The sequence below is a fragment of the Morone saxatilis genome, unplaced genomic scaffold (genome assembly GCF_004916995.1).
Source record: "Morone saxatilis isolate NCDOM2014 unplaced genomic scaffold, NCSU_SB_2.0 Contig11, whole genome shotgun sequence".
Taxonomy (NCBI): domain Eukaryota; kingdom Metazoa; phylum Chordata; class Actinopteri; family Moronidae; genus Morone; species Morone saxatilis.
The window spans coordinates 18,495,742-18,509,631 of NW_023339663.1; the positions used below are offsets into that span (position 1 = coordinate 18,495,742).

A 13,890-nucleotide genomic window follows, 5' to 3' on the forward strand; every position below is an offset into this window, starting at 1 on the left:
CACACACACATACACGCACACACGTTGTAATAGCCAGGGAAATGTGTTCAGACTAATATTAGATCGGGAGAGTAGAGAAGGGTCACGCATCTTTCACGTCTTCATTTACCAAAACCAAGAACAGGTCTTCAATATCTCACCATCTCACACTGTCTCTCTTTCTGTCTTCTGTTCATAGACCAAGAGCGAGAGATGCTGTGGTAAGACATTCATCTTTTTTGTTGTGTGTATGTTTGACAGAGAATGTATATACAGATTAGATGAGGCATAATGAATGTGCATTTTGACTCATTGTTGTTAACCTGTTATTTAACATGTTACATGTAAAATATCTTTGTACACTGTTAAAAGTAGTGTGCATGTATCCATGAGTTAGATTATAAATCATGTGTAACTTGCACACTATTAAACTAGGGCTACACAATATGATACAAAAATCACAATTATCTTTTAGTTATTGCGATTGCTATATGGTTCATATTTAGTGGTAATTGATCGTTTTTACATCACAGTTCATTTTTATTGAAAAAAACAAACCTATTAAAATCATGATGGCGTGACATTTATTGAGGTCTGTACCAAACAAACATGTTTTCTTACATCTCAAGAGCAAGATTTTTAGGCCAGGCAATCTCTGCTGCACTACAGTACTTCATTACAAAGCTGTTTTGTCACACATTTTACTTTTATCAAACAAACTGCAGCTTCTGCGATTGGGATATTGCACTTGGCCATATTGTGATTTCAGTAATATTTAGATTAATTGTGCAGCCCTATACTAAACTGTGTAGTGTATGTATATATGCTAATCAGTCTCTATCTACATATATTTATTTATTTATGTGTGTGTGTGTGTGTGTGTGTGTGTGTGTACAGTGTGCATCTATGGATGTTCTGAGGCCTCCATTTGAAGAAGGTGGTGCACAGCCACCATGTACCTCCGGTGAGTGACAGAGTGCGTGTATTCATGTCAGTGTGTTGTTTTTTTGGGGACCATTAACTACAAGCCACTTCTACTTTACATTAGGGCCAACCAAACTGGAAGATTTCATACCACATTGAAAAACATGCAACACTATGGTTCTTACTAGGTTTTTCTTAAGCTTTCAACTGAAACCAGAATGACCTTTCAGCTGGATCTCCTGATCAATCAACAATGAAGTCTCATGCTCATGATAAAAAAAGTTTTGTGAAGTGGTTGGTTATAATGTAATTCATCTGTGATTTGTAGTTATTAGGTTAAGGCATGCAAACCCAACAATATGTTGCCAAAAGGGGAGTAGAAGCAGTGTAAGGTGTGAAATGCAGTGTGTGTTACTGTTAAGGATAGAGACAGGACATATCCCTTTTCGACCATGTGATTATTAGTTTTACTTCCACTGTTGCTATTCACACACACACACACACACACACACACACACACACACACACACACACAGAGAGAGAGAGACTGCAATGATTTTGTTAATAATAATAATAATACATTTAATTTATAGAGTGTTTTTTAAGAAACTCAAAGAGCCTTCATATAAGTTAAAAAGAAAAAGGTAATAAAAACAACACACTAAGAAATTAAAGCTATTTCTACAACACTCAACAATGAGTTAATCATTAAAAGCAGTATAAGATTAAGAAAACGTGTAATGTACCTGTTGGTAATGGTTCATAGGCGGTGCTGCTTAAGGGTCAATGCAATCAACAATCTTACTAAAAGACAAAACAAACATGTTCTGTCAGCACTCTGCTTTTACACACTTCTGTATGCTATGGGATTATTTTTTATGAGAGATTGGTGTGTTTTTTTTCCAGTTGGTAGTTTATCTTTTAAGAAATTCTCATACTGCCACTTCATAAACAAGATTCAGGGAATGAAGGAATGAGAAACCATGCAAGTAGCTTCCATTGCATTGTACACAGTGAGTGTAACTGTGTTAAAGGTCCAGTGTGTAACATTAAGGAGGATCTATTGACAGAAATGGAATATATTATTCATAGGTATGTTTTCATTAGTGTATAATCGCCTGAATTGTTATGTTTTTGTTACCTCAGAATAAGCTGTTTTTATCTACAGATCCAAACAGTTGTTGAACTGCCATGCTTCCATAGCAGCTAAAGGGTTAAACCAAATACTGGCTCTAGAAGGGACTGTTCGCTTGCTTTATAGTCACCGTAGTTTCTCCCCCCACGGTTGGAAAGGGGGAAGTGAAAGGAGTGAGTTGCAATCTGCAACTACGCTGCTAGATGCCACTGAATCCTACACATTGGACCTTTACGAGGCTTCATGTCTTGACTATTGAGAATGTTGGGTTTCTATTTGAGAGTAGGTCTCCCTGTCTATAGTAAATAAGTCACTGTCACATGTAGAGCTTGTAGATTTGTTATGATTTATTATGATATATCCCACTCTCCTGCTTTGTCATCCAGCCCGACAGGTTGACAGAGGGATGGAGCACAAAGAGAGAGGCGAAGACTCCTCCTGTTCGCAGAGCGGCCATCCAGTCATACCCTCCATTAAATTGGTCGATGGGCTCAATTCCCCTGAGATCTCAAAGAAGGACAGGAAAGACCCAGACAGGGAATTAGAGGGGAGGGACGGTTTCCATGAATCTCAGCTGACTGACAAACAGGGCAGAGATGGAGAGGGAGGAGAGGCAGAAGGAGGGGTAGGATACGCCACTTCAATCATGGGAAATGAACTGCACCCCTCCACAGCCGGAGAAATGGATCAGTCCAAGCCCGCAGAGCAGCAGGGAGGAGATTTAGGTCTAGCACAGGAAAAGGAGGCAAAAAGGGAAGAAGAGGAGAGGGACGTGGAGGAAGCGGCCGATGCTTTGGAGATGGAAGATGAGGGAGAGGATGAAGAGGAGGAGAAGCAGAAGGTTAGAGACTCTCCTTTTTGTCAGAAAGCTCTCCCAGTGGAGACTCTGGTCAGCGGGGCAGAAGTGGAGGAACAACAGCTGCACCAGGAAGCCTCTGCTGGGGAGGAGCTACATGAGGAGACTCAGGTATACGTAAAAACAAACATAATTTGTTGGCTAGTTATTGTACTCTGAATTTAGCTTTAAAGATATTTTTGACAAATATACTTTTAAAACGCAACAAAGTAATATTAGATAAATACAGTCATGTCTGTCATTTATGTTATCTGTGAGTTCCTAGTTTGTGTATTTTGGCAGTAATTCTACACTCTCTAAAATGACTTAACTTACTTTAAGTTGTGTCATCAGGATCAGTATCATATTGCAGCTCATGCTAACTACTCACTTCCTCTGTTTAGCTTAACAAACCAACGTTGCAATTGCTGGAAATATAAAACGGATCACTTTCTCAATTCCAAATAATTTTTTATCTGGAACAACCTGCCCTTTACTGGGTGGTTTGACCAGCAAATGAAACAGCTGTCACTATCTCGCATATGTTTTAATTGCTTCAGTCAGAATTGACTGTTGATTACTCTCTCCATTAGTATATATATTTATATATAAGTTGTAACTGCATTCCACTATCACTGCAGGAGAATGCTAAAACCTGCCTGCACCAGGAGGCCTGCCTTCCCCAAGAGGCTCATTTGAAGCAGCAGGAGCAGGGTGAGGAGGAGGAAGAGGAAGAGGAGTATGAGTATGAATTGGAACAGGCTGACATCATCAGAGAAGCGGCCTCACTGGACTACATGGCTAAACTCATCACTGTAGAAGAGGTGTGTACTTCTTTGTGTTTTCTTTGGATGAATAAGGGAGAGGGAGAGAGATAATAACAGTCGACCTCAACAGAAACACACTGGTAGAACCACAAACATGTTGACTTTAAACTGGCAATCTGATGAACGTTTTAATGTTTCTGTCCGTCTGTATCAGCCCATCTTTATAATGGAGACAGTCCCCTGAGCAGCCCTAATGGTATTTCCGACATGTAGCCATTACCATGATACCAGGCTAGGGATTTGTTTTTCCTATGTGAAAGCCTATTTGACATTGCATTTTTCTGTATGGAGAGAAGTAGACTTTGAGGTGAAAGGTGAAGGGAGAACTGAAAATGTCATTGAGTTGTCACCTAGCAGGATTACTGTATTATTATTCAGATATAATTATTTCAGAATAAATGGATTCCTGAATATGGTTTCATAGTTGTGTCTGGTGAGTTGAAAAAAAAGCTTCTGTATTAGATTCTTTCAGCAAAAATTGTCATTACTTGGCTTTAAGCTCAAGTGCTGGTTACTGACTTATTTTTGTAGATACATCTCTGTGAAAGAGAAGAATAGGGAGTGAAGGAGAGGTAGCTGCAGAGAGTTGGATGGAGCAGACACAGAAAGAACTGACGTACAATGGTAACCAGAAGACTGGCCTGCTTTTATCAGACAGTGCATGATGTAGGGCAGCCAGGGAGGTGTTGTGTATGCTGCTCTAGTACTTGGAAGTTGGGGGTAATTTTGGTTCCATGTTTATGCGATGCCTTGTGATGAGTCTAATCAAGGTCTAGAACTGAACATTTTCCTACTGTGAGCTTGTTTTTTAATAAATAAGGAATACATTATTAGCCGGCAACGCTTTCATAAAAATCGTCTTTCCAACAACTCACTATGAACTTGTTAACTTTGTGTAAACTACAGGCCAAAAGTTTGGAAGCAACTTCAAGTTTCTGTTTACAATGCCTTTCTTAAAAACCAGTAGACCATAACCAGACCATTGCTGAATAAATGTTAACAAAAGAAAAGAAGGGCTTAGTTTTAGGGTCGAGAAGATGTGCAAGAGTCACAACTTCAGTGCAAAAGTAAAAAAAACAAATCAGTTTGCATTATTCACTTTAGCTCTTTGGCTTTTGAGAGTTTTCATACAAAAAAAGAAGAGGAAGGCCCCCTCAGTCTCCAGACCTCTCCAATTGAGCTTGTGTGGGAAGAATTGGATCGATCAGTCAGAAAAGTGCGTCCTACGAATCAGCAGTCTCTCATTGATGAACTTAAGAAAGCTTGGAATGCAATTCCTGGCACATACCTTAAAAAACTTGTGGAATGAATGCCTTGTATATACCATGCTGTTGTTAAAGCCAGAGGAGGTTACTTTGAAGAAAGCAAAGTCTAAGCAAGAAAAACCCAAATACCTGATAATTATAGTAAAAATGTTTTCTGATAAGTGACTTTTTATATATTAATCATGTTTATTTTGTTGCAAAGTGAACCAATGAAACTATGATCTATTTTTGTACAAATTTGATCTTGCTTCCAAACTTTTGGCCTGTAGGTTATGTAGTGTTTATTTCATTACAGACTTAATAGGTGTGCTTTTAAAAATATTTGTACCAGACAGATTTGTAAAGAATTAGATTCATAGTACAAAGAAATTTTTTCAAGTTCATCATTATTATAATCTGCTTCCCATTTAAAGGTTTATAAACTACTACTAGGTTTATTCACCAATAAGGATCTGTGATAGGTCCATGTGTTATTACTTTCACATTTGTTATTCAGCTCCTCCTCGTAAGCAGTTTGACTGCAAATCACACCCTTTCAGATAACTTTGGACAGATTGGTTGAGAGGGAATAAAGTAATCATCTCACAAGTGTAAGGCAGCAGGTGAATGTTGTAGTATGACTACATGGTGTAATGATAAGCAGACGGATTGCTACATCACCATCACATCATTTACCACCTCTTGACCAAAGTTGATTTGCACTTGTAATACATACTTTGAACACCTTTGGATTGAGCCTGGCATGATCGTTCGGGGTCTAATGTGCATAACATCTGTCACAGAGAAGCAGTGCTTTGTACTGGACTGTGTGACTGTGAAATTGTTAGTGAGGTTTAAAGTTCAATACTGCTGTGTGTTGTACTGACACCTGGTGGACATGGCTGGTGAGGAACACCCTTTGTAAGACAAGTTCCTCTTCATACAGAATATTGTCAGTGTATGGTGATCAGATCAAACTGTATTTGGTGTAAATAAAATATAATAATTATATTAATATATGTGTCTGTGCTTCCTAACATTTCTTTGTTTTTGTATTCGCTTCTTAGATGTCTCCAGCCTCTGGCCTGGTCTCAATATTGAAGAAGAGGAGTGTTTGTGTGGACAACATGAGTGTATCTGGCAGCTCAGAGCCCCGACTGGACAAACTCCCTGCTAAAAGACGCGTCCGCTTCAGAGTTCCTGATGACAGCTATGAGCAAGGTGTGTTTTTGTGTTTAACTTAAACCAAATGTACAAATGCAATAACATTGTCAAAAATAGTTGATGAGTTCTAGCAACTTCTCTAGTCAATATTATTAATCTACTGTTCTGTAACTTCCCTCAACACCATGTATCTCTTTCATTGTAGATGTTGGCGGTGGGGACTCTTGCCTGCTTCTCTTCCTGCTTTGTCTGGTTACCGTAGTGATCAGTGTGGGTGGCACCGCCCTTTACTGTGCTCTGGGCGATGCCCACTCCTCTGTCTGTCAGGACTTCTCCCGAAATGCAGACTTCTACATTGGCCAGATACAGCGCGGGATATCCCACATCCAGCATTGGTTCACCCCCGGGTCATAGCAGCAAACAGTTTGTCAACCTTGCGGAGCCACTGGCCTTACTGTTTATCACTGTAGGTTCCAGCAGTGCCTGCTACTTCCTGAGACAATGTTTTCTGAGGTAATGGTGCCAGGCAGCTGCTACAGTTCCTGTTGATATGTGGAAGCAAGTGGCTATTGTGCTGCCTAATTGGCTAAATGATTATATCAGAAATGGCTGGCATGTGTAGACTTGCTCTACTGCATTTTTAATGCTCTTTGAATGCAGCCCCATTGTTGAATGATACTTAAGTTGTAGATCAGATGTCCCTTTACAACACTAGTTTGAAAGGGAAAGCAGAGCAGAGAGAGAAAGAGGAGAATGGACTTACTTCATACCAGAAGAGGAAAGACTGATTTACACCCCTCTCAACCCTGCCCACATTAAATAGGTTTTAAATTATCAAGCAAGGTTTAGAAATTGTTGTCCTATTGAACACACATTCATTGTCAGCCAGTGATACTTAATTTTCAAAAGACATTTGTCGATAAATCAACAATGGCTGGAAACAAACTTTTACTGAATCACAATGGACTCTGAGACTCAACTCCCTCAGTTAAAAATCAGAACAAAGTCATAACGGCTGCAACCCACTGAGATGTAAAAAAGTATATATAAAGTGTATAGTTTGTTAACTGGAGGGCGCAGAGATGCTCTCTCCACACACACACACTGCACAAATGGGATGTACCCCATTGGGCATTTTACAAACTGCTGCAACCACTAGTGTTGCTTTTATTGTTGACTTTTTAAAATTGCAAAGTGAAATTTTAAAATGAACAAACTATTCTGTGGTGTAATACTTGGAATGAAATTATTATGTCTTAATCAACCTTTGTATGAATGTTAGGAGGTTAATTTTAAAACGTTGCTTTCTGTCATCTGTAGGGTATTCATATATTGTCAGAAAAAAAAAAAAAGATTGAAAGGGTTATTTTAGCATTTATCAATATTGAGCTGCTAATGGACAACAGGCGCATCAGATATGTCCCATGGGGGAAATTATACAATCTCATCGCAAATCACAGCTGTCATCTTAAAGCAGCTACAAGGAACTTTTTTATTTTATATTCATTCTGGCGGGCCCTGTGGACAGTGTTTCCACCGCCTTGTGCTGTATGATTTTGAGGAGAATCAGACCTAATCCGACCCGGTGGCAGGCATTACAAATATCTATATAGAAACAGACATCCTTCACGCTGATGGTCTTTTTTGCTTATGCAGGTCATACAGAGGCATCAGTATTAAATTGAGACTTGTGACCAGTTAAAAACTCCTTTTAGTGTTTTAAGTTTTGCATTACATTTCCAATGAGTAAATGCTTAAGACCTGTACATCAGCTGCACAGCTGTACTTTATGTGTACTTCCCCCCCCCCCGCACACATTTGAAGTGTGTCCTGTTGCTGCCCTTTTCTGTATAACTACCAACAATGCATTGCAATGAGCTGACATGGCTTCCACTGGAAACTAACAGTTCAAACTATCAGTTTATGAGTTTCAATGAGCTAGATTTAGCTTTGTGTAGCATATGCAACATGTACAGCAACACAGTGCACCTCTGTATATATTGTCAGAAGAATGTTTAACATGTTGCACATACGACTGGTACGATGTTTTAGTATATTGCAATATTTCTACAGGCATTGTTGTGTTTCTATACTAAACGTTTTCAGGTACAGTGAACATTAGTTATGCACAGAGAACAGAACTCGAACAGAAAATACTGTTCTGTCCAATCTGGCTCGGTTTGGAATATTTCTGTAAAAAAAAAAACGGATAAATGAGAATTGTACAATTAATGTTTAAAACAATAATTCTTCAGTGTACTTTATCAACACAGGCCTTGATGTTGATGAGGTGATTTGAAGCACTGTGTCAGTCCAGCTCTGCCTGCCTGTGTGTTTGCTGTTTTTAGGGACTCTGGGCATCAGTGTGTGATTGTCATGTTTTCAAATAATTTTTTGCAACTCGGAATGGTTTTTGCCTTCTTCAAGACTCGTCTACTTAACATTTGCCATTTTTGTAAAGCATATGTTTAATGTGTTTTGTAAAAAGGCTTACACTTTGTCCATGAAAGCCATCTCAGGCCTTTATTGTTACATCCGTGCTTAACTCTTATTTCTAATCATTTTAAAGCAAATATTAGTCTTACTGTTGTCATTTTACTAATTAATCTTACTGTTTGCCTACTCAGCCACCTCTGCCTCCATACTTGTGTCATTTTAACATACTGCAATGTTTGGTGTTCTGTTAAAATATTTTTTCTTTCGTTTGCTGTAGTAGTGGATGCCATAAAAAATATCCTAGAAAAACCACATATCTCACAAAGTTCTTCACTGTCAGGAAGAAAACAAATCTATCAAAGAGAACAGATTCAACTGTCTTACCTATGCATTTGTAACAGTTTCAGATAAAAGCGTATTATCTTTATCTCATGGTGTAGCTCACAAAAACCTGAAAATTAGTTTGAGATGTGAGGTTTTTCCAGGATGTATGAATTGGAGATTGAATCTTGTTTTTATTTGCACATGTTGTCTGGCTGGTTCAGATGACTATCACTCAGAAAACCTCTTATTTAATCTTCTAGACAGTTTTAATTATTTATAATATGGGGGGTGGAAAAACAGAGATGCATCTGTTTGTTTGTTTTCCTTGCTTGTTTATTGTAATCATACAGATAGATAGATGTTTCATGTCTTAAATTGCCATTTGTTCTTAAGGAGGCTTTGACAGAGAATTTCTTATTTTATAATCTAACTGAATACCATCATCTGGGTCATTATTATATGTGGTTTATTTTCATTCATTTTCCCTCATCCGTTCCTGAAGAAGAGTTGAAACTGGAGAGTTTGTGCTTCTGTTGTCATTATCACCTCCTTCACACATAAGATTGTTAAACGGTTGATGTTTTTTCCATCTGAAAGCTGAAAACTATCTATTGTAATTTAGATCTTCATACGAATGTTCATTTGTTTTAGCCAGTTGGTTTTTAACAGAAATGAATGGATGAAAAGTCATTATTTTTTGTGTGAATCGCTGCTTGATGAAAGGTGTTTTACAACTTGTTTGATGAACTCTTTCACATTGTTCTTACAGATTGTAATAAGAAGATGAGGTTTTTATTTTTTCTTGTCAAAAAACACCTCTTCCCTGGTATGTCTCCTCTTAAAGCCGTTGAGAAAAAGTTGTTTGTGTGCCTCCATTCTGTACTATCTGCAGCAATACTGACCCGTATTCTTGTTCACACAGTTAGAAGTTAATGAGCCCAACTTTGAAGCTGATGAGGAAACGTACCCAGTTTTAGTGTGAAGAACTCAAAAATGTAGTCACCTACATGCTTAAACTAATTTATTCTGCTAGTTTAGATCTTCATTAGAATGTAATGTTCGTATATATATACTTCCTTTTTTAATAGGCTCTAGGTCTTGTGTAGTGATGCATAAGGAGGCTCCATCAAATACTGCAAACCTAACCTTTAACTAGAAGGATAATTGTTGCCACATGTCTTTGGATTGACTATGAGATGACAAACATTGGTTCGGATGTGGAAGAACAGACTAGTCCTTAGAAGCAGAAATGCATTTCAGTGGGTCATGTACATAGACAGTGGCTCATTCCCCGCTTAGCAATTTAAGGGTTACTGAGATTTTCTTGACTGAATGTTTAATTGAAGTAACAGGACATGTAGTCATCCAAAGTGAAAGCTCTGAGGAAAGCAACAAATAATCCCATTGTACTGAATATGATGTGCAGTGTGACATTTCTCAGACAATTCACTCCAATCTGGGCTAAAACAATACTGACTTTAAACCTGGGAGAGCAACTGGGGGCTTCCACATATTGGCAGAGAGGGGACTGAGGAAAATTAGCGACATATACAGAGCGGGAAAGCTTGTGTCATTTCAGGAGAAAAATTCGACATTCAAAGAAAACAGTTCTTCAAGTACCTGCAATTACACATCTTTATTTATGCAAATCAGAATCAAAACTATGGCATTCCAGTCCTCTCCTCACTGGAGGAACAGGTCACCAAGGACTGTTATAGTAAAGGCTGGATTTCTTCTTTCTATGATTTCTTAATTTCTGGTTCCCAAGTGTCTTCAGAGGGAAAGGTAGAAGCATGGAGGAGGACGATTTGAATGAGGAAATAACGTTGGAGGATTGGAACATGATTTGTGACGATATATATATTGCAATATAATTGGTTAATGCGTACATATATGTGACACCAGTAAAATTACACCACTTTGACAACAATATACCAGACACATGTACTAAGTGTAACGGATATAGAGGAATCCTTTATATTTGGGAATGTAGTAAAATAATGGATTTTTGGAAAGAAGTAAAACACGTGATGGACAGGATCACTTCTGTAAGGGCCCCTCTTGATCCTAAGATTTACATTTTGAATTTGTACACTTCAAACTAAGGAAGAAGGAATAAACATTTACAGATATGTGTATCCTGCAAGACAAACAGCTTATTGCTCTTTACTGGAAGAAAACAAATGGCATTATGTATGGTGTTAAAGAAGATATCTTACATATTCCTCAGAAGTGCAAGCGTTAGAGGTACCTTACCATAAGGAAACCTATTTTCATAAAAGTGATACACGCAAGCATCGCAAGACAAGAATGGCAATAAGAGTACTAGAGTGTACACCTTTTATTTAAATGTATGTTTTATTTATCTTTAGTTTTTTGTACTGCTACTTTGTTCAGCTTGTTAGACATTATTGTCAGTTTTATGTCCTGTTTTTGTGCTATTGGGAAGGGTCTTGGAAAGTGTGGGGTGGGAGACATTGTTTGTCCTTGTCATTTGTACTGATAAAATAAAACTAATAAACATTTAAAAATTATGGGACATTGTCTTTATTGCCTTTTGGTTTTGAATGTAACAGCACACATGCATCCTAGTGAGTGCTGTCAACTAAATCAAAGAGTCAACTTAAAATGATAACATGATGATGAAAACATTTGCAGAGGATTTTATAATGTTTGATTTATGTATGTGGAATTTGACCAGCATGTTATCAAATTAATTATATATTTTTTTGGTATAGGTGGAATCAGAGTAATGGAAAATATGTGCTCTGTCATATATCAACTAAATATTCGTGTAAATCTTTCCACATGTTGAATTCACAATTATACAGTAGCCTATATATACGGTATGTGACTCTTCTGTCTTACCAAATGCACAAATAGTCCACAAAGAACTTTTTTTTTTATTAGAGATGATTTCTTAACATCTTATTAATGCATTTTTAATACTAACTTCTTAATTATTTATTCTCACCGACCACAATGGACGGGAAGGGTGTGTACGTATATGTGACGTCATGACGCACGCTGTCTGCGCGTATGTTACGGATGTAAACACTGGTCGGTTCACGTGGAGGGAAAACACAACTATGGCACCGAGGCTGGAGCGTTTTGTCAGCCCGGGAAAAGGCAACGGTGTCCGGGCGACAGCCGGGATCAAGAGGGGAGAGCTGGTGTACTCTGCAGAGCCGCTGGCGGCCTGTGTGTCCAACAAAGTGGCCAGAGATGTCTGCCACCACTGCTTCACACGGTGAGACAGTATCCAAGATACCAAAGCACCCTGTCCCGTAGTTTAATGTTATTGGGTAATTGCTATCAGTGGTTAGGCTGCAGGGGGTCGGGGGTTTACAGGCAGTCTGGTCAATGAGGACCAATGATAAGGACTGTTTCTGGCTCATGTAGCGCCACAAGTCGTTTGATATGTTCAGTTTGTATCTGTAGTGTACTCTTTACATACTGTTTATGGTATATAATGTTCGTGTTGCTGACTTGTGTGTATGCGTGCAGTTGAGAGCTTTAGGCTTCTTATTGTCAGCTATTTAAAATGCACTTTAGTAGATGCAACTAAGTTCTTCGACCGACCACCAGATGGCGCCATTGCACTGTCGTGGTTTCAGAGGTGACAAAGAGAGCACAGGTGTCACTTCAGGTGAGGAGGCGAGGGCCAGATGTATATTTGTTTAGTTGTTTGCTAATTTTACTATTTATTATTTCGCAGTTTTCTCTAGTTCTGTTACTCATAAGCTTATTTGTAAACCTAATTTCAAATCATTTAAGAGTGATTCATTTTATCATTCTTTTTATTTACAGTCACCATAATTTCCCTGTTTATCTTTTCATTTGATCCAGACTTGTAAAGCACTTTGTAAAGTCTGTTTCAGTATAAACTTAAGAGTAATCATCCTGATGTTTAATAATGTAGATTGAGATACATATTGAGATGAAGGTTTACAGCTCTGTGTATGAATTAGTATGAAGAGCAGGTGCTCTGATGCTGTTGGAGACCCTCGCTGATGCAACACAATCACAATCAGATTATTAAATCGTGAATCTATACAGAGTTTTCTGCATCTGGCCCCAGGTGTGCAGAAAAGTCATCTGTAGAGCTGACAAAATAATATCAATGCTAAAACAGTGTGTCTTTGTTTGACAATCAATAGACCGTACCATGAACAGTTTCTTCTGCACAGACAGGGATAGCAGACCTATTGTGGTAAAAAGCCCTTAGTGAATCTGAATGTCATCAATATTAAAGTGGAGATGTGGTGGTCAATAGGTGCTGCTCTGTCTATGTGATGTTTATGTAGAAGGTCTGGGTGCAAGGCCAAAACTACCAAGTTCACTGTGTGGCTGTTCACTGATTTTGGTGATATGCTTAATTGTAATAGTGTTTGGGTGTATGGATTAATATTTAACTACTCACTGATGTAGGCCTAAAGGCAGGTCACACACAAGGTCTGCTTCATTTTTTCCACTAATATTGTACTTACATGGTGCATAATCTTAAATCCATTTGTGTCTATCAGATCAAAACACAGCAAACCTGAGGCCATGTAATGATTACAGTACACAATGCATAGAGAGGGGGATTCACACTGGCTTAATAGGGGCCCATAAGCACATTTCTGTGTCGAGGGGCCTATAGCAGATAATACATACTGTGTAAAGATGAAATTTGTCTGTCGTAAGAGATTTGGCCATACTTTTTAAATCATGCTATTGTGCTATTTCTTTCATATCTCCGGTTGTATTAAGTCATTGCACGCTTGATACAGTTTTGCAAATCAGCATCTGAGGTATCATTATGGAATATGAATTAATTAATAATATGATTATTGGTATTTATTTTGTTGGATAACCCAGACCTTCTTGTCTGTGTGTTTGATCTATGAACAGTTTCTGGGGTTCTTGGGGATTCCTGGTTAGTGGAACAACTGACCGCTCCAGCGCTCCAGACAGAGAGCACCTAGCCATCAGTGGGATTTAAGCTCTGTACTTGAAGAAAGGAAATAATTACACAAA

General features: G+C 38.3%; 2 protein-coding genes across 2 annotated transcripts in view; both read left to right on the forward strand.

Moving 5' to 3' along the window:
* Positions 1 to 9,728, forward strand: part of cnsta (consortin, connexin sorting protein a) — a 24,605-nt gene extending 14,877 nt beyond the window's left edge. The window contains exons 8-13 of the mRNA XM_035652574.1: positions 179 to 200; positions 877 to 943; positions 2,425 to 3,005; positions 3,515 to 3,697; positions 6,012 to 6,165; positions 6,314 to 9,728. Of these exons, the coding sequence (XP_035508467.1) occupies positions 179 to 200; positions 877 to 943; positions 2,425 to 3,005; positions 3,515 to 3,697; positions 6,012 to 6,165; positions 6,314 to 6,522 (1,216 nt within the window). The 3' untranslated portion in view covers positions 6,523 to 9,728. The remainder of the gene's footprint in view (positions 1 to 178; positions 201 to 876; positions 944 to 2,424; positions 3,006 to 3,514; positions 3,698 to 6,011; positions 6,166 to 6,313) is intronic.
* Positions 9,729 to 11,908: 2,180 nt separating this feature from the next.
* smyd3 (SET and MYND domain containing 3) overlaps positions 11,909 to 13,890 on the forward strand; it is a 59,931-nt gene continuing 57,949 nt past the window's right edge. Inside the window, exon 1 of the mRNA XM_035652429.1 lies at positions 11,909 to 12,118. Coding sequence (XP_035508322.1) covers positions 11,958 to 12,118 — 161 coding nt within the window. The 5' untranslated portion in view covers positions 11,909 to 11,957. The remainder of the gene's footprint in view (positions 12,119 to 13,890) is intronic.